The sequence below is a fragment of the Rhea americana genome, unplaced genomic scaffold (assembly GCF_003343005.1).
Source record: "Rhea americana isolate MKP2758 unplaced genomic scaffold, rheAme1 scaffold_22, whole genome shotgun sequence".
Lineage (NCBI taxonomy): Eukaryota > Metazoa > Chordata > Aves > Rheiformes > Rheidae > Rhea > Rhea americana.
Window position 1 is genome coordinate 7,904,173 of NW_028186329.1, and position 21,789 is coordinate 7,925,961.

At 39.4% G+C, this 21,789-nt stretch overlaps 1 protein-coding gene across 1 annotated transcript in view; it reads left to right on the top strand.

Moving 5' to 3' along the window:
* The window catches only part of IQCH (IQ motif containing H), a 75,544-nt gene extending 55,781 nt beyond the window's left edge, over window positions 1–19,763 (top strand). Inside the window, exons 17-21 of the mRNA XM_085305447.1 lie at window positions 9,498–9,665; window positions 13,359–13,484; window positions 14,985–15,046; window positions 18,069–18,177; window positions 19,543–19,763. Of these exons, the coding sequence (XP_085161573.1) occupies window positions 9,498–9,665; window positions 13,359–13,484; window positions 14,985–15,046; window positions 18,069–18,177; window positions 19,543–19,644 (567 nt within the window). The 3' untranslated portion in view covers window positions 19,645–19,763. The remainder of the gene's footprint in view (window positions 1–9,497; window positions 9,666–13,358; window positions 13,485–14,984; window positions 15,047–18,068; window positions 18,178–19,542) is intronic.
* Window positions 19,764–21,789: the final 2,026 nt, after the last annotated feature.

Consider the following 21,789-nt stretch of genomic DNA (forward strand, 5'->3'; position numbering starts at 1 on the left):
CTTCATAAAGTTACATGCTACATAAATACAACCCTTTTAAAAAATGTGAGGGGCCAAATAAGTGAAAACATATATCTGCTTTTGCAAACTGAACAGTTTTATGCTGCAATATGTGTCTTCACGTGTGCTCATCCTATGTACTCGTTCAAAGAGGAGCAGAGGACAGATATGCGTGTGGCTTTTTACCTAGAAAGCCTTTAAAAATCTACATCATGCTTGTAAACATCAAATTAAATTTGATATTAACAATGATGTATTGCTTATGTATTTAAGGTTGTTAGCAAATATTTTCCTTCAAAACTCGTGGTCTGCTGTATTGTTGTGTTCTTCTGGAGTGTAATAGCAAAGAAACTGGGATGGATAAGTAACAGTGCATATGTATCAAACAGATGATTCCACGGGAAAGCCAGAACGAATGTAGACATGAGAGAGCAAGCTCAGGGTCACTACAGAGCTTTATTGAGGTCCTCCATGGGAGCACATGAGCCCGCAGCACCCGTGGCGAGTGGTGAACGAAGGGAGGTGGGAGCATTTCCCCATTCCTCCCCAGCTTGCGCTGGAAGTGCCGTCACAGGCACAGCAGCATCTTTGCTCCCTTGCAGCCCTTGGGCTCTATGCTGGCCAAAAGAGAACAAGAGAGGGATGTTGTCTTCAGGCCCTCAGGAGCTGGATGGTCGAACCTTTCAGAGAAGAGGGACCCTGGCTGCTCTTGCCACTGGGCAGTTTCATGTCTCGTAGAAATATTTGCTTTGACTTGCTACCCAAGTCTTTTCCAGCTCCCTTTCACTTCTCCTTACAGGTGAACTTTTCAGTCTGTTGTACRTATGCAGGCTCTGCTTGGCCAGTTTGCTGTTGCCTTTCACCTCAGCAAGCAGTTCACTTGCTCACTGCTGCCAGATGGTTGAGCTTCTCGTCTCCTCAGCCCCAGCAGAGATCTCCAGGACCTCCATGGAGCCACCTCTCCCTGCTTTCAGGGATCGTGCCCTGTCTTAGACATTGCCCTGAAATGATCCTGTTCTTCAACACTGGTGACGTGATCTGCAACATTTAGGGATATCTACAGTTTCTATCATTCCTCATTTAACTATAGCTCTTCCTTAAATTGTGACCTAACTGTCACAGGGAGGTTGCAGCTTGCTGACCAACAGCATTGAGGGTAGGTCTGTAGGAGGATCTAACTCCTGCCAGGGCATCTGCTTGTTGTCGCTTGCCTTTCTCAGCCCTGCAGTGTAGGGGCCAGCTGCATGTTGTACTTTTTGTGCTTGGTCTTGCATTTCCTTGTTTATGGTTTTGTATGATTAAATCTGAGAGGGACTCRCAGACTAGGAAGGGAGCCACAGTCTTGGGTTGTGGAGGAAAGTGGCCTCCCGCTGCCTGCGTGGCTCCTCCACGTGCTCCCGGAGCACGGCCTGTGAGCGAGCGGGCCGGTGTAGCTGCACGGTCCAGCATGTCCGGCTGCACGTGCAGCGCCTGGATTTCGGGGGTGGACACAAACCCGTGGGCTTGACACYGTTCTCCGTTTGTTTCTGGGATCTGATTCTATCCTGGTTGCAAGTATCTGCGATCCCCTCCCTAGGGAAAGGGAGATGGAGCCCTGCCGTTTTCAGTATTTTGAGGAAGAAAATGGAGCAGGAAAATTAATGCACAGCTGCATTACTTAGATCTGATCACTCCTGATTTCCGCTCTATTTTCTGAGCCTGATCTTTAAGAGCAAAGCCTTGACCCTTCTAACTAGAGTCTCGCACAGTATTGACTGGATGCTTCTCAGACCCCAACTTGTCAAGTACTTGTACCTAAATAAGGCCATTTAATTGAGTAGGACTGTTTGAATATATAAACTTATTTACATCCATAGATTTGTGGACAGATAATTTGGAGAAGCGGGACCGTGAGTCACCTTTTTCATTGGCCTGATAGATTACGTGTCCCCACACCTTTCAAGCAATAGTGAGAAAACACTGAATTAAGAAGGGAATAATACCTTGCTAAATRACCATGAAAGAGAATTACAGAGGGCGTTACAAAGCAGAACTGACCCCAACAAAATTGTGTGGAAAAAAAAAATCCATGGGATTCTCTTACAGATAAAAGTGCCCAGAGTAGCGGTGCGGCACTCGGGGCAAGGCCATCCCTCGAGAAGCGTTCCTCTGCTCCGGCCGCCCCGGAGTGCTGCTGGAAGAGGGTTCCCTTTCAAAGGCATCGCCCAGCTTTGGCTTTAGCTGATTTCTAAGTTGCACCATAGTCTTTGAGCCTCGTTGTAATGTGCCTGCGTGCACCTCGTTGCATGCGCGTGTGCAACCGGTCCAAACTGTTCAGCCTGGATGGAGAGGAAAAGGTGAGGTGAAATACACAGAAAAGAGAATTAGAGCGGAGGGAGGATTTAGGCAGGTGTCTGGCTCCTGTTCCTGCCCAGTTAGTCCTGGCGCAGAAGGGTGCTGGGAAGGGTGCTGCAGGGCACCAGGCAGCCGTGGCCGTCCCAGAACCGGAGCAGAGGCGCTGGGCACCACCAAAGCCCGTGGAGCCTCACTGTAGCTAAAGCTTTGAGGGCATCTTCAGTGGGACGCCTTCTTCTGCACTCACATATGCAGTCTTAAATTTCCTCCAGCCGTTTACTAGCAGAAAGTAGCATTTTCTGGGTGTTATTTCCAAAGAGGAGCCACAGCTTCTCCTTTAACCCTGTTCCAATCTTGCGTTGAGCACAGCCGGATTCAGAAAGTTGTACGGCCAGCACTGGGCTTTCTTGCCAAGAGCCACTAGATGGCAGCCGGATAAGAGACTGCATGAAACTGCTGCTAAAATAATCCATTCCACTGTGAATTTTAAAAGTAATAAAAGAAGCTCCCTTCTCAAAACCCGAGCTGCATTAATATTTTACTAATTGACGTTTTTACAGTGCCGTTCAACTACTTCTTTAAAAATAGCAGGTGTGCTCTTTACAATAACGTAGACATCAATACTAGATGCAGATAAAACAATTAAATGGGAGAAAGAAAAGCTATAATTTAGTAACTGTTTAAGAATTTATGTTTCCTTCCCTTCTCAAGTTTATGTTTTAAAGCTGAAGCATTTTTATGGTAGCTGTAAAGAATTACACTATAATTGTGACTTTATTCACTTGAGATGTCTTTATCATGAAGTGCAGGCTCTTAAACTGTGCGTGCCAAAGGAAAGCCTCTCCTGGCAGCTTCTGGCAGTGTGTATAAAAAGCGAGTAACTCCAGCCGTCACTGTATTTCCTTGGACAAAGAGCCAGTAAGTCTTGTGGGATGTATTTCTGAGTACTGTCTTCCAGTGGGGAGGTTCTGAAAATCCAAATCTGTGCTTTTCTTAGCTTAATGTAAAACCAGTGCTGTGAATGTCTAAAGTCTTAGCTACAGCCCAATACTGAAAACTGCCTCTTTGTTTTTAACCGTAAGTCAGTGTAAAAATCCAGATCCAATTATCTTTGAACTTCTTTTGTCTGAAAATCTAGTGTTGGTTCTAGGCTTCACAGTGAGCTCTGCTCCAGATTAATTTCTGAACACAAATGCTCCACTGCTATTTGTGGAAATTACATTTATGAGACAGAATATTTCTGGCAATATTTAGATTGTGAGAGTCCTGAGAAAGTCTTGAAATCTCAAGTTAAATGTGTTTGTGTTATGTTAATTAACTAGGACATGACATTAAATGCATAGATGCCCTTATTGTATATCCTAAGAAAATGAGGATGGACTCAGCATTAGATGTTTGTTAATTTGTATGATTGTAGCAGTCTTTTATCTTTATTTAAACGTGACCTTTGCACAGGCCTTTTTCTATCAGCTCCTGGTTTACTGGAGGAGACAGTACCTCAGCTGGTTATTAACTGCCTGACCTCCACAGACATTGCTTTATAAACTATGGAAATATATTCAGATAATAAACAAACTCCCCCCACTGCTTAGGTTTGCAAGGCGTTTAGAAGCTTTGACACTCATTTGCTATTACATTAAAGGAAAACATGTTGCAGTCCAATAGATGGTATTAGACAGCTGAACYTAAACGAACTTTCCAGGCTGCTGAAAACGACTGCTTCTCACCTGTTTTTAATATTAGTGTTTTTATAACTTCAAAACTAGTGCAGTAACCAAAATAGTAGGACACTGACTATCTTTATATCTATACTAAAGCTGTAGCTTTTAAACAATTCCCTTTTTAACTTGCAATAGCAAACATATGCAGCAGCGTAACGTGTAGAGCAGTGTGCTGCAGATTACGCCTGTTCCCTGTGCCGCAGGTATGCCTGGTAGAAGCAGGTGACCGAAGTGCGTTTGTCACTGAGTTCCCCACTGGGGAACCAGCTCTGTGAAGGTCTGCTTCACCCTTCATAAGCCCATCAGGCCTGCAGAGTTCTTATCATGCAACTAGTGGTTTCACTGATACTGTCTCACTGATTATTTAGTTGAAAAGTCGCATCTCCGCTTTGGGTGAACGTGCCACCTGTGTTAATAGCAGAGTGTTGTTCTCTTCTCCACCCTACCCCTTTTTTTCTGGGCCTGCCTTTTTGCTTGCACCCAGCTTTATGCTTCATAAAGCCTGGACAGCCACACTGGGAACACAGAACTAGAAAGAGCAGCAGAGTTGAATGCTTTGTGTGCTCTAACATTTCACATATGGTAAAGGGAGTGGAAAAGAGAGCAATAGGTTTATTTAAATTCTCAAAATCAGTTATAGACATGAGATGCATAGATCTACCTTGCAAAACAAAATGCAGGTGCCCTCTATTCCATGCTCTTGCTCTAATGTTAGATATTTTTCTTAGTTCATCATCTTCTCCATACCAGCTGCTGACRGCAGCTCTAGCCGTACTGATCTAACTCAGTGCTCTGCATGCAAAAGAGCAYTTTCAAAACAGTGGAAATATGTGTTCTTGGCATGAGCCTGACATTTCTTCAGAGAAAATGAGAAGTTGTCAGCTATGGAGTTCACTTCATTAGAATTCTTTAGACAGAGATACGAAGAATTTTGGTGCTTCTTCATTGTTTATTACAATTAATTTTAGGTCATTACACTCAAGGGACACCTGCTAACTTCAATATGGTCAACATGTGCTTAGTATAATTTAATGAGCTACTCCTTTCCATTTGGGAATATATATTGATATATTATTGGTGAAAGGTGCCAGACTGATAGAGCTAGCAAACAGATGTCTGCTGCCTAGTTCCAGAACAAGAATCATAAGCAGCTGCATGGCCGTTATCTTCACACTGCTCCACCAGTGAGACTCAGGCATGCTGAACTTCCATCCTTGCTTTTGAGGCTACCAAAACGTTGCCTCTTAATAAATGCTATAGCTTTTCAAAGTCCACTTATGGCCTTTAGGAACTGATATGGCACTTCCAAATCATTCGAAGAATCCAGTCTGCTAGTTGCTAATGATCTGGYCTGGATCTGAACTAACAAAATTAGAGGAAAAAATACCGTTGYCAATCCCATGAAAATAAAGTTAGACCCACAGCCCATGCCTTGTGTCCCTCCTGTTTCTATAGCAGTAYAAAGGGAATTTAAAGGACACTGCTGGATTTCCATGGCAAAAGGGAATCCCCTGCTAGGGTAAAGCTGGCCTCTTATGCCATCTGATCCTTCTTCCTTTCTCCCCACATTAGGGATGTTCTGGGACATAACCAGGGCAGAAAGGGACATGGCTACAATACAGCATTCTCTGACAGTCCTGAGCCAGCAAAATAATCCTTGGGGGTGATCCCAGCTGGCATACATTAATGACCATTTGGCTGCTTTAACTTGCAATCAGGGCGGTTCAGCCTCAGGCTCAGGCCTCAAATTGAAGGAGGTGGACAGGTGGCTTGCAGCCACATTTGCCTTCCTCCCCCTTGTGCTCAGTGCTRCTGAGGACTACACCCTATATTTAAAAAAGCTAAAAAATATGATAACTTTACCTGTGCAGAGTGGAACTGTGCCAGAAGGCACCTTCCCTTATTGCACACCAAGGCTGAGTCTGCCCTGTTGATCTGAGCCGTTAATTGTGCRGGTAACAGTGTGAAGGTAAAGTCAGTCAGAGATGATGAAGCCATGACCAGTCCAACTGGTTGGTGCACCCTGAAAGTAAACAGAAACTCTTCAAACTAGCATTTGGCCTTTTTTAAGGTTTCCAGCATGAAATTTTCCCTGCTAGAAGCTTTCTCTTCTCTCCCTTGTGTTACAGCCCTTCTCCTGAGCAGAGRAGGAGGCTGGAGCTGGCCTCTGGGGCAATGGAGATCTTCTAGCTTTCTCACAGAGCAGTGGCTGGGAAGGTGCCAGTGGGCTGCTAGAGCCAGGTTATCGTGCTGGGGTTTTGTTCAGATTGTGAGACATGTCACTCAAGCAATTGATGGGTCTCTTCTCTACATGTGAAATTAAAACGTCACTTGCGTGTACTTTAATTTTTAGTTACCGATGAAACAGGATTTGTTGACTAGCTTATTGCGAAAGCGCGTGCACTGTCCCATGTTCTGCATGGCTTAGCTGAGTCTCTACCACAGTGTAAGAAATTTGGCTTGTGCTAATGACTCTTTCTGTTTGCCAGGCTGCATTTTTCATGCTTTGTCTTCTGTTAAATGTCCAGCTCTTTCTTTATGGGTTGCCAGCACAGAAGCCTCGTGCTTATCCATAGTTTAGATGCTCTGGGTCACAGTATCTTCTCKGAGCTTCTCTGCCCTTTTCCACTCAGCCATTTTATGGTCCATCTTTACCTCCACCCTAACTTGTCTCCTACCCCTCTGTTTACCCATCAGTGCAACATCTGGAAAGCGCCTACGTGGACTTTGTTTAGTACAATGCAGAGGTAGTGTCAGGGTCTGGATTAAAAACTACCGGTTCATTTTGTCTGAGCTAACGAACGGTCTCTGGATATCCACTGAATCGTGTTTGAACAAATGAACTTCAGGTTTTCAGTGGTCRTGTAACCTGGCCATATCTTCTGTGTGGAGTGGGTGGGGGGGGCAAAGCTTTAACTGGGATTCTAAAACCCAATTCAAACAAGATTCCAGGCACACTGAGTGTTATTGATTTGGTAGTGTTTATGGAAATGAATGTAACAATTTTACAGTAGATATTGTTTATAATTGCTATTTAGTTCATTGCAAAGGCTAGTGCATACTGAAAAAGTGCAAGTGTATATGGAAGTTCCTTCCCATCTTGCAGAAGTGATGATAAAGAATAAATTATTGAAGAAAATTAAGCATCGTAATTGGAGAAAGTTCCCCTATTACTAAGTAAAGCCAGCCATTAGCATCAGATTTGCATTTTATACCATGTGGCAGGAAATATTTAAGTTGACAAATAGGATATTTAATACAGCAACAGATACTTGGCAGTTAGTTATTAACAACTGTTACTGATGTGATTTATTCACCATTATAAAAAGGGCATTACTATGTGAATATGATTCAGAAATTAACTCCAGTTTACCAAGAGGCCTTGACTGCCTGACCTCTTAATATCCTTATAATGATGCCATTTACTATTCAAAGGCTTATTCAAGTCATTCACTGCTAGATTTGTTTTAAAGGGGTCCACTGTAGGGCAGATATTTGTGTGCATTAACATTTCTCGTTGGTATAGTAGGCACAGGCATTTTTTAAATTGGAAAAATCTCAGGGGTAAAAGCACACTCAGGCTGTTGGGGACAGAGGAGCCTCACAGAGGCAATCCAGGGAACTTGCTTCTGCGGCACCCTGGACGTGGGCCCCTTCCGCCTGTCCTCCCCTGAACTCCGGCTAAGCCCAAAGGGGAGCAGATACAAGCCTCCYGCAAGCGGCTCCTTTGCTGCCTCGCTCCGCGCTCAGCAAAGCCGCAGGAGGCTTCGCATTGACCCAGGCAGCAGGCTTCTAGGAGCTGCTGCAATGGCCCGTGCAACGGGCCGGGTAAAAGTGAACCTCATGAAGCGCCACGTACCCTGCAGGTCCTTGAACTCATAATCTATTGCTCCTGTTAGTATTGGACTTGTAGGACTTCATAGGCCCATTGCAATACACTTACTAATGTGGTTAAGGGCTGTAGGCAGGATGGAGGTGCCAGCGTTTAGGGTAGTAGCTGTAGTTTCAGGAGTTCTATGTTTAAATTCCTGCTTTGGCAGCTTGGTATCTCTGGATCCAAACCCCAGAGGTGATTTCTCTCTCCCTGATTGAATGGGGTTACATGCTTAAATACCTGGGAACCTGGGCACTACCAGCCTGCATATATTTATCTGTGCTGGCAAATGCTGAGCGTGCCCAGGAGCCCAAGACGTTATGAGGAATGTAGTTCCTCGTGTTCACATTTCCCTTGCTGGCAGTTTGCATACAGCTTAAGTTCAGTCTGCCTGCAAATTCAGTCTTGGGGAAATTGTCTCCTAGGAATTATCCTGGTCCATCTCCTCCACCTGACATTGGCCTCGCAAGGGCAGAAGGAAGCCCAGGCAGAGAGTGCTGGGACCGCACTGTAAGGCTTAACATACACACAAGCTTTTCCCCCMGCCAGTATTTGGCTGGCCTGCAGGATGCTCTCAAAGGAAAGTAGTGTAGACTAGTAATGATTTTTCTAACTGCAAGTCTGGCCTCAAGACTGCTCTTGCGTATGGAAGTACACCTACTACCCATGCACGAGTTCCCCAGCTGTAAAATAACAGTATTTCCCTATGTCAGAGGATGCTTCCCAATCTGTCCCTCATCTCCCATCCTCTGCTTCCTAGAGGGTGAGTACCATCACCTATGAACACTGCGTAAGCACTCGTATCACTTCTGTGCTAGAGGGCGGGTCAGTGTGTGTGGAAATGCCAAATTTGTGGGGTGTGTTCTGCTAGCAGCCCTACAATCCTGTGGTCTGATCCCCCTACGTGAATATAAATCTGAAGTAACTGCTCAAGACTGCAGTGTGGGTGGAAGCAGAGGTGTGCCACAAATCATATAATTTCCTACGTGACCAAGTGTCCGCTCTTTGATAAGGCCAGGTATTTCAGTGGGAATTGTCTTTGCTAAGCCCCTGTGATGACCAACATATTTTTATATGCAGATTACACAGTTCAGTACTWCTTTTAGTTATAGGTTAGATTTGCTTTCTGGAGCTTCCTTTTTCCTACCTCAAAATATGTATTTTTAACTCAAGGTTGACTTTATTTATCTTTAATTGTTCTTCAGTTGAAAAATCCAGGTGTGATATTTAGTATTTAGACAGTTAGTGTGATACAGGCTTTACAAATTTTGGGCTCATCTATCAACTTTCTTTAATTCTCACTAAAATCTTGGTAGTACARGTAGCTGTTTTTTCCTTAGCCTTCCAGTTTTCTTTGGTAAATTATCTTGGAAAGTTACCTATGCTTTGATTGTTCCAATCTGGAAATCGTTTATCCCTGCCAATGGTGTTCCAGCACAAGAAAATCATAATCATGCAGACCAACATGTATGAAAATAAAGGCATAGATGTTCCTTTAAGGTTCTTTTAATTTCAGCCTTCTCTCTCTCTCTTTTTTTTTTTAACGTGCCTGTTTGTGTTTTGATTAGGTGTGGGCAACAGACCTTGACCTTTGCTATAGTGACCAGCTGGCCTTGACTCAGCTCATGTTGTATGTGACAGATGGAAATCTGGATTGTCGCTCTAGCCGCTTTGAAGTATCACTTGGTTCAAAGAAAATGAAAAGCCAACACATTCAGCATGAAGAGACACAAACTGTAAGCAATGATTTATTTACATATAAAATTATTAATGCAGATTACCCAAAAGTTAAAATCTGATTGCTGGTCTTGACCTGAATAACAGAACTGCTACTATTAGATTTTTAGGAAGTTATTAAACTAAATGAGACACTGAGACACCATCACATTAGAAATTAAAATAAATGTTTTGGGTGTTTGTGGGTACCTGATTATATAGCCTTTGTATTCAATAATACTGATCTATGGCAGTACCTAACTTATAGGCATTCTGTGTAGTTTTCATGTTGTAAGAAAGGTGGTAATTTATACATTGTAAGAACAAGACAGGAGGTCAAAAACACTCCCCTGACAGTATGAGTACCTTAAAAGCAGTCAAGCAAAAATCTGAGCCTCTGTCTCATGAGCTCTGGTTTGGGATTAGAAGTYAGGACACTGAAGCTCTACCTCAGCTTTTTAATTTCATGCACAAAACCGAGGGGGAGACAATCAGAGGTATGTCCACAAAAGGATCTGGACACTTTTGTCTCTAACAGGTCTCACTGAGTTAAACCCAGTCTTCATYCTCACAACCTTCATTCAGTTCAACAAAGCACCAGAGACATCTAATTCTCCATTATAAATTATGGACGCAGGGATTTCAATAGGGAGAAGAACTCAGGGCACCCTAGCCACTGTGAGTTCCCTAATCAGGAGTATGCAGTTAGGCTCCTTCTTGCTTGCTGTTTTTGGTCCAGAGTTGTGAATCTCAGCTGGAAGAAGGCTCCTGTCTGCAATGCAGAGCAAAATAACTAAGCCCTGAAGAAGAAAAGAGCTTAAACGTTCCATGCCTCTTTCTCGATCTAAACCGGTAACAGAAAACARTGAGATTCTTCTGCACTCGATGTGTCACATTGTGAATTTGAGAACGCTCAGCTCTCTGTGGCTGTTGTATACCAAGCCAAGGTGCTCAGGACTGTAGATTTTATTGTGGTGGCCASGCACCACAAAGTTAGGTACTGAAATGCTGAGTKYTGTGACGCCTATTTCTTCTTCTGGATCTCACCCTTYGGTTTTAATCTGAAAACTCTAAGATAGTGTTCATAATAGTGCCTCACAAGGATGCTGTGATTTTAAATAAGACAATATTTGTATATTGCTTTGAAATCTCTATGAAAACACTACCAAAGAAGCATGGTTAACGTATTGTGATGATTATGCTTATTTGTTATATTAGATCAATCTGATAGCATGACTTAATATGGCCTATCAACTTTGAGATTGTCCCTCTAAAAAAGGAAGAAAGGAAAATCTACAATCCTCTAGAAAAGTCAGAGAGGATGAAAAAGATATGTATATACACGTATATATAAAAATATATATAAAACCCAGACACTGTTTTACACATTTTGACAAGAGGATTCACAACCTCCTTTCTTCATATGTAGAGGAGGAACGTTGCACCATTCCAAAAATGTGATAGAGCTGTAATTTAGAGGTTAATGAGGTCTTGATCTATTGTTCTTGTCAAGCAACCACTTTTGGTTGGAGAGAAGTAAATTAGATATGATTAGTCCCAGTAGTACAAGTTTTAGAAATGAAAAGTAATCAAGTAGCAACTTTTTTAATTAAAATTCTGTCAGAATTAACATAAATTGTCACTCTATTTTTCTTCTTTCAGTTTTCTGAGGTCCTTAGCTCCTTAAGAGTTAACTACAAAAAAGTACTCTCTGAAAATATCTCTAGAAAAAAACAAACAAACAAAATYAGAGACAAATGCTTTTACAGCACATGATCTGTAATGAATGATTAAGTAAAACACTTTGTGTAAAATTATGATGTTAATAATGATTCTGTCCCTTTTAATTTATTATGTATTCTCAGTCCTAGTAGGTTTGATTTTGATAAAATGGAGCAGCAACTGAGTTTGTATGATGATTTTATTTTTAGAAATCCTTCTTTGAAAGAACAAATTTCCGAGATACTGCTGCTACTGTAATTATGTACAAAACCAATCACTCATTATAGTTAGGATACATTATCTTCTAGACAGATGAGGCTAAATAAGCAACACATTAATAATTCATACTGCAGTTCATTATGCATGTGTATGCATGCTTTGTAGCTGAAATAAGCACCTCATCAACCTGATGCCAACCCTTAAACAATAGTTCTGTGTTATTGCAGCCACATTCAAGTTTACGCTTGTTAAACTGCTACTTGGATTATTTTATCAAGCATTCATTTATTTGTGGTCCCCCACTGCAGAGAACAGATTTTGGAAGCTCCTTTTTTAAGTTAATGACTTGAGCAATGGGTGTTATTAATTCTCAGAATATTATAAACATGATTAATTTTCAGGCAGAGATGTATTATATAAGGATTTCAGCTATGTCAGCTTAAATGAGTCAGTGTCAAAACAAATATAATTTTAGAAAAAAATACTGTAAATTACGTGCTTCAGTGTGCAGTATCCCCATTCTTGAACAAACAGCCCGGTATTACACAGAATATCACAGGAAAGCCTCAGTTTAGGAGAACGTATCTTTTTACTTCTACTCAACATCTTTATTTTCTTGTCCTAAGCACTGATAAAATTTAAACTTAAATGTTGTATTAACWTTTAGCCACAGTATAAACTCCACTGATACCAGTTGTATAGCTAACATCTATTACCTGGCCCTTCTCCTAAGTACAGATTTATCAGGGAACTGAGGGGAATGCAGCCTCCAGAGCAGTGTTACATGTGCTCTGTACGCTCCTCTGTCAAATGTCATTGCTGCATAGCCTCCCGCTCAAATCTCAGATGCAGGCTTTCCTATAAATATAACCCAACCCTTTGTCACTTTAAGCTCTAAGTCAATTAAGAACAATACTTAAGACTTTCTATAGTTAATTACTTTGTGACAATTCTGACATTTTAGTGAAGAATGAATTAGAATTAATATTTCCTTGGCATTAATTCAGCAACGATTGTCACATAGGACTGATCTTTAAACAGTTGTGCTCTTGGTGCTCTCCTCTTCCAGGGTGAGCAGCACAAGATCATTTGTGTACTCAGTCCATCATCAAGCCTTTAGGCAGAGCAAAACTACAGGCATTGTGGTTTAGAAACTTTTAGAATCACTGGGCCTAGTCTCCYTACAATCTTGCTGGAAAAAATATGCACACTAATGCAGGAGTTGCATCCTCAGTCTTGGAGAAACCAACTTAAAATTTAGCTTTAGAAAAGCTGTTTAAAACCTTTTATTCCTACAGCAAAAACTATTAGTTGTCCATCTTGGAATTTCTGCTATTGAGAAGAGCTAAGCTTTGACTTTAGAACAACATATGTTTCTACATAGCAGGATCAATTTAGAGTATCCTGATCATTAGCTGTTTAGAATGATTAAGGACATTAGCTGTTTAGAATGAACAGGACTCAGTTACCAATGAAGTTATGAAAATATCAAAATGTGGTTCATAAAGACTGATTCAGTAATACTTATCTATAATCTTACGGTTTTATGTACAGTRTCAGATGAGAATAGAATCCTGCTGCATAGAATGTCTATGTTCAAGAGACATTGTTACAAATGGGAATTCCTCTAAATGAGTCAATGAACTTACTCCACATTTACATGAATACAACTGAGCAAAAAAAGCTGTAAAAGTTGTTTGTTTAAATAGCAAATTATCAGTGGCTGATACAAAATAGTACAAAAATGAAGAATCCTGTGTTGTTTTTTCTAGCTTTCTCCAGTAAGCAACTGCTACGCAGTAGCAAGCAGCCAGCTGAGACACTCCAACCTTTCAATAATCTACTATAATGTTCTCCTCCAGATGTGTAAAGCTCATGGTGTGGGATTTGACCTCCAGGTACAAAAAGGAAAGATTAGAAAATGTGATATTTACTTTGCATTATTTTTGCATATAAATTCTAATGTGATGAAACCATTTAGCACAAAGTAAAGTTTAAGTGTTCTGTTTAGCATAATATAATGCTTAAGTGTTCTATTAGCCTAAGAGCACTGCAAGGTGTTTGCTCTAGGGTTTTGCTGAAGAGGACTTGGAAGTAAAGTATGTACTACAAATCAGAATTAGTTTTATTTTATTTTGCTAATTAGCAAACTCTAATTTGCACTGAGGTCTCCAGTAGTTGCCATAAAAATTAGTCTAATATTGTAACACTTACCTGTCAGCTTACTTTAGCTGGGATATATTTTGCTAAATCTTGAACTGCAGTACTGAAAGATCTGTCTGATTTGGCTTAAGACCGGAAGCAGCAAAGGATGAGAATTATTACAACATATTTATATTGCAAAGTAGAGCGTGTGAGAGCATCTCTCTSAGAGGTTCCTGAGAGGATGCATCCTGGGCTGGTTCATTCACGTGGCTCTGCAGGTGAAAAGGATTGCAGCTGTCAGCCAGGAGCTGTGCTTCAGTTCTGGACCATGACAGTATGCAGTTTTCATGACCAGAATACGGCCATTTCACACATCTCTGTATGCATAATATAGATATACCTTTAGAAGTCAGTAAGTCAGGTGATAATAGGGAACAGAAAGAGAGAGGAAGAAAYGAAAACGAGTTTTTTTGCTGGGAAAGGGAGTGTTTGAGGCTTATGAATGGAATTATAAAAAAGGAAGAAAGAAAAATAAAAAAGTATAGATGGTCTTATACATGATGTAACAGCAGATAGAAAGAGACTGGGGATCACTGGGTACAGAGCTTCACTGGGAAATGCAAAGTTTTACATGTTGTCCCAGTGCAAAACCTCCTTGTGGCCTGACAGCAACTCTTTGTGAGACCTCGCTCAGTTCCGTGTGATAACTGTTGCTCAGCACATCTATCTAAAAATCAAATTGTGAATTCTGCTTATGACCAAACTGTCACCAGTATCTGGCCAATGATGAATCAGAACAGAAGGTTAATAGAAGTTCATGCCCAGTGAATATCTAAAGTAAAATATAAAGTTTAAGAACATGAAAATCTAAACATATTTTTGCTGTCTTTCAATTTAAGAGAGTGTAAGGCTTTTATGAGTTAATCTATCTCTTGATAAAATAACTGTGTAAARGGATAATTTTAAGGATATTTATGACCATTTCCTACTGTGCTGGAACACAGTATTTCATACTGAATAGACTGACATGCATGTATTGTATTTACATAAAGTTAACATATTGTATTTTCTACAACAAATTAATTAGAGCAATAATCCACTTACTATGAGCAATAATCCATTACATACAATTCAAAACTAGCCTTTCTTAGATATGATTATGTACTTACTGTCGCTGTACAGTATATTTAGTATTCGTTATTACAATTATCAGTTTTGGGAATAATTAAAGTAACTGTCTTTCAATTTAACAGGAAAAACAGGGAACAGTTTTTATATTGTATGAAGATCAGAAGCGATACAGATTGGGAATGTTGTAAGTATAGACTGTACATGGTACGTGGTTAGATAAGCAGCTAGGAAAACACTTGATCTGAAAAGAATGACGACGCAGAGTTTGGTCTTTTGGGTTCTAATAAAAGTCTTGCAGGAAATGAACAATCTGAACACCAAGTGCTGAACAAAAAAGTTCAGTTACAGTCACCCACTGTTCAAAAAACTATAATGACCTCTCATAAGATTGGTCTTTTGAAAAATTTTAGGGAGGCTTTTAAGCACTTCAGTAAAAATAAATAAATAAAAGACGTGTACAGGAATCTACTTAGATTAAAATGTAACTGCACTGCAGACTAAAGACATACTGCAATTAGTCTTACAAGAGCTTGATTCAGTGTCAATATCAATCTAGCTGTGAGAGCAAAAAGATTAGTATGGGCTGCTTTTCTCTGCTTCAGGGTAGTATAAATTAAGGGATAAGTATAGCGCAAAATCAGAAAAGCCRAGACAGAAAATGATCAATACACAGTAAGAGCTGCAAATATTTTCAACTGTCCTGTTAGTAAAACTGTTTGCCTGCTACTCAGCAGTATGAAAAATCATAACCATACATGATGCTAAAAAGGGCAGTGTTTAATGCCTTTTTATATTGTTCTTCACAAAGGTGACCAAAGACAGTCAGAAAGAAGCAAGAAGATTTAATACTTTAGTAGTGGTTTAGACATAGGAATCTCCCCTAAGAAGACTAAGAAAGCATAATCGGCACAAACCTACTATATACTGATTGAAAACCTCTCCTCAGAAAAACTTACACAGGGTTTGCTGTCAAAATAAGGTGTATTATGTGAGGGTCTGAAATTGTCTGCTCGCAGTCTGGAGCTGTTCCTTTAGTGCTGGTGCTACTTCATTAATGACCTGGCCAAGAAAACAGCTTATTGCTTTGCTGGTATGACTGCACGTATTTTGGAGGACAGAAATAAAATTCAAAATTATCTTGAAAAATCGGAGAAATGATCTGAAGAATAGAACTATACTCAACTGGAACAAGGTGCAAGAAATTCCACTTGGATAGTAGCAATGAAAATGAAAAACAGCTAGTTAGTTTTGCAGAAAAGCATCTGTGAGTTATAGTGGCTCACAAACTGACCACAAGTCAACAATGTCATGATCTTATGGAAAAAGTAAGCACTATATTCACAGGTTAAAATAAAAGAATACAGCCTGCAAGACACTGGAAGTAACCCTTAAGTTCTACTCAGTGTTACTAAGGCCGTAGTTGAAGTACTGTGCTCTATTTTTGGCATAGAAAAGCTGCAAACCAATTGGAGAGTTTGAAGGGAAGAAATAAAAATGTTTACAGGTCTAGAAAATGTGACTTACAAGGAAAGACAGAATGAGGAAAAAAAAGAGGAGACAGGTGAAATCTGCTAAAAGTCTTTAAATGCTTAAAAAGCTTCTGCAGGAAGGAAAGGAAAAATCTGTTCTCCATGCTTCGGTGGTAGGAGAAGAAATGGACTTCACTTGCAGCAAGAAAAAATCAGGCTTAACATAGGAAAATTTTCAGACAGTAAGGAAAGTGAAGCGTTAAAATAGATTGTTTGGCAAGGTTGTCACTGACGGTCTTTAGTAACAGATTAGACAAACATCTGTCAAGACTGATATAAGTAGCATTGATCCTGCCCTAGYGCAGGGAATGAACTAAATGAAGCCTAAAGATTGTTTCTAGCTCTTTGGTTCTGTCAGTTTGTACTGAGGTTCTTGTGCAGCTGTTGGTAGTATTTAAGTAAGCCAAGTTTGTTTATAGCTCAAGTATTCCTGTACTATATTACACTCACCTGCAATCACAATGTAGGCAGCTTACATAACAGAGCTGGAAGATAAATTTGAAATAAGATCACTAAATAAGAATTTGGAAATATCTAGAGTAGCCATTTAAAAAGTGATTTAAGCTTCTGAAAGAGTTGCATAGCTAGCTGAATTCTCCTAACTGCTCTCTGATGCTAAGCTCCTTCCCTCYGCAACCCCAGCTGTGAAGTCCTCCTCACTCCTATCCCTCCTTTTGCATAGTCTCTGGTACACTTACACCTCCATTCACCTCAATAACTCAGCAGAAAACTTTCTCTTTTATTAGGATAGTTTTCTGTGAGGTTAAAATAGACTCAGGTCATAGAGGGGTATAGAGCATGAGAACTGTACAGTATAAGTGGTGGGATAGATGGGGAGATTCTGGAGAGAGAAGGCACCTGTCCTCAGAGACAGTGAAMTGTTAGATTGGCCTATCCCTGCTTCTGTGATTTTAACTGTTAGCCAAGTATCTTGGAAAATAGAATCTTTAAGTTAGAGATATTCTGTCCTACTTATTTTTTTTCTAACTCCTTTAGAATAATACATGAGTAGCTGCTCCCTAGTATGTAACGTAACACCTCTTGGATCACCAGCTGAGACTGGTCTCACGAACTTTGGATGTTGAATAGGTGATTACATAATAATATATTACTACAATACTGTCAAATATGTGTGCCTGGAAGAAATTATATCTGCCATTCACATATTCTGATCCCAGATTTGTCTCTCATCACATCCTACTAATTTCATTATTCTATCATTCTACCATTGAGAAACTGAAGCTGCAAAAGACATTTTATACTTCTGAGGAAGCTACAACAATCTAAGAAATGCTGATGCTGCTGAAATTTCTCTGAATCAGATRCATTTTTCAGAGTATGCAGGCAGGAGCAACAGTTATTTTAAACTAATTTAGATTTTTAAAGCGTTCTAACATCTCTGTCCTAAATCAGTGGTAGCCTTCTACTTGGAAYAGCTGAAACCTACTGCTTTCTTCTGCTAAGTTGATTAATAAAAATTATTTATTACACAAATCCTTTCTGTTGACAACTTAAAATGGAGCCTCATCTTTCATATCTCCCTGAAGATTGCCACCTTGTGAGATTGAAAATACTCATTAAATTCCATCACCAGACAGGCACAAATGAGAGGGCGATTGTTTTTAAGCATGTGAAGGGAATCATTGGTAAACTCATTTGTTTGGATATCATTAACAGAACAATTGGAGAGGATCTCCAGGGGGTCCTCATGACCTTTGCTCGCAATCTCTTCATCATCCATCAAGAAATATCAGCACCTAATATGCAAGGCGAGACCAATTTTAAGGTGAGGTGTTAATTAACTAACGATCCTGGTTAATTTCTGTACAAGGGCTGAAAATACCTCATGCTGTATCATAAACAAGTGCTAAACCATCTCTTTTTATTGTTAGCAGTATGTATTTTACAGTGTCTAGGTCAATATAGTAAGTCTCCAATGAACCTGTTAGTTAAATTTAATAGTTTGAAACTTTTTCTTTGAAAATAGATATACTTCAGTTTGAAATTATTTGTAAACTAAGTCTCCAAGGCTTCTGATTTTCCCTTGCAAGCAGCAAAGGCGCTATTGGTGCTGCCTTAGAAAATTCTGTCATAATTGKCTGCTGTGTTTTTAAAGGAACATCATCAAGATAGAAATATTAAATTAGAAACAAACATCTCATTTTATAATAGCTCCTTAGATTAGTAACACTAATTTCTTTTAAACAGGCAGCTACCGAGTACTTAATGCATTGGTTTCACCTCTTGCAACTTGCCATCAATTTCACAAGTCAATTTTGTTCCTATTTGCTCTGCTCTTCCAATCTCCCCCATCCCTGAGTGCCACAGGATGCTCAAGGATGGTGCCTCTGAAGGCTGACAAAGCACTGGGGCTTGTTACAGCGGGAGCGTTCCCCCAGGAACACATACTTTTACTCTAGCTCTTTTGTGACAACCTTGCTGGCAAAAAAGACGCAGTAAAGCAATAATGAATCCAGCCCTGTGCCCTGAAACAAGCACTCATTACAATGCTTCTTTTTGATTCCAGAGAATAGCTTAACTTTCCAGAGCGAGTCCTTTTGCAACACTACATGTATGTCCTTTAACTTTATAAAAAGTTTCTAAGATCTTGACCATAAGAATTTTGTTAAAAGTGAAAGGAAACACTGTGATATAGATTTGTATCTTAAGGGACATAACATAATTTAAATCTGGTGCTTTTCAGTGTTAGCTATGACTATAATTTCCTCTGATAAGCAGAGTGTGAAATGACAGTTTTGGAAAAGATATAACTAAATTTCAAGACGCTACAGGATAAATAAGCAAACTTTTTTTTTGATCTGAGGGAGTGAAAAGCAAGCGCTGAAGAAAACTCTRTAAGAAATCTTTTTCATAGTGACTTAACAATTATTAATATATGTGAAATAAACATCTGCTACTTAATTATAAATACAAACAGCATCAGGTTATATTTTCTTATATATTTGAGATTTGCACATACTTAATAATTCCCCCTGACTGTTCCACAGTAACAGTAGATTTAACTGGTGCATCCTGGCCAGTATATCGCAGGTTTACCTTTTGAAGAAMAGAACTACCAGCTGTGCATTTTGGCTGTTCGATTTCATTATAATGCCCATTAAATAACTTGTATTCCTTGAATCTGTTACAGATGGCAATTCGAGATATTGAAGCAATTCTAGGAATTACAGCAGAAAACAAACTGAAATTGGAGGAAGAGCAACCTTCTGAAGCAGATGCTCTGAAAGAATAGTTAAAACATTTAATTGCCATATTCTTTATGCTTCCAGAAATGAACTCTCATCTGTAAGAACAGGTTTGGTTTTCCTTTGTACTGTGAATTAGTATTAACTGAGACAGGATATTTCAGTGATATTTGAGTGTAATGTTTAATAGAATATCCCTTATTTCACAAAATGAAATTAGTGAAAAGCAGAGGATCATAATAAATGTCCCTGATATTCATACTGTGAAACCTGAAGTACTCTATTTAAAAAATCTTATTGATAGAATCACAGCCTCTAAAACAGAGGAGACAGTCTACTCTGACCTGCAAACTGYATACCTTATAATTTAATAAATCCCATTGCTTAATTATCCTTACTGTTAAGGGCCCCTTAAATATAGTCTGCATTTGTTTACCTTCAGCTTCTAGCAACTGAATCTTGTTACGCCTTTTGTCTGAGAAAGTGAAGTATTGTTTACTGTAAAATAACCCCTCTCTTGGTGAGATGAATCTTTCTGTTCCTTGAGCCAAAACTTCTGAGTCAGTTTTGGTTTGTTAATATCCCTCTAGAAGTGCTGGACTCAAACTAGATAAAGTATTCCAATGATTTTCTCACTGATGTGCTATACAAAGAAAATGCCACTTTCTTCTGTTTTATATGGCCCTGCATAAACATAGAGGGATCRTGCTGTCTTGTCACTAAATCGTACTAGCAGATCATACTCAATTGAAAAGAATTCTGTGATCCCAAACTCCCTTTCAAGCCTATCTTTTTCTTCCCAGCCTAAAAGAATGTCCAGTGTTCTTGTTTCTATAAATAACACACTTGCATGCCATTGTATCAGTGAGCCCAGTGATCCAGACTCCTCCTTAGAACTGATTGTCCTTTTTGTTATCATTCTGCTATTTCTTGTTATCTACAGACTTTGGCAGCAGTTATTTTATGTTCACTTCCAAATTATTTAAAATAACGCTTATAGTATTGCTTCACCARTAGATTCTGAGAAGAGCATTAGAATCGTGTTTGTTGTATGTTGTATTCCAATATACCATGACTTTGGGGGATCTATGTATCCATCAAATATATTCTTTATTTCAGATATAGCTGACTTTTATAGGAATTGCTGTGTGATGTTACAGTAAAGTCTTACTGACATCTGTTATATCTATACAATTATCTTCATCCATCAAATCTGTCATCTCTTCCAAAAAATAAATACATTCTAAATTGTACTATAGAAGAGCTTATCTTTCTCCATTGGCTGTATATAATTGTCCAGAGCATGGCAACTATCTTAAGTTTACTTCCTAAAAAGATCAAGCAAAATCATTTTTAGGACAAGTAATGAATTTGACCAAGCAGTTACAGCAGATCTGTGCCCTGCTTTTCTGATGCCTTTTTGGGTCTTTGATCTATTAGCTTCATAAATAATCTTTTCTATTAGCTTTTTTTTCTACTTTGTTTACAAAGGTAATTCATTTCAGATGAGAATGTTTATGTGAATTCCTGTCTATTCATCAAATACAAATCTAAAAGGATATATTTTCTTACAATTTTTGTTCCTTTCTGTCATGTAATCTAGATATTGTCTTGGTTTTGGATATACCACGTAGATTTTTCTTATGTGAGATTTAGCCAATGAACTTGCTTCCTAGAAACCTTCTTCCTCTATGATTARAAATGAAAGTAACAAAGTTTTTTGGCTGTGGTAGGTACAACATGGATCTCACTTGCCAAGAAATGATATGCCAAAAAGCATAGAATAATTGTTTACTAGTTCTTCAGACACAGTACTGTTCAGATAGGACAAGAGATTTTTTTCTCTGTTTTACATTGAAGGTCTGTAGACCAGGATGTTTTCTGACTTTTTCCTCAACACATTTGTAATATACTCTCTCATATTTTACTGCCAAGAAACTCTTTMTAGATTTCTCACCTAGCTTCATATCCAAACTACATAATGCCCAAATTTGGTGAATAAAAACAATATCCTGAGGGGGGAGTAGGTATGGGAGAGCATGGCAATATCAATCTAGGAATTAGCTGGTTTCTTAAGGGTTAAGGAAAGTTAAGCCTCGATCCAAGCCAGAATAACATAAGGTCTGAGAGGCTCATTAGTTCACTGGCACTTAATAGACTGCAGTGTCCTAGGAGTAAATGAAACCTGTACT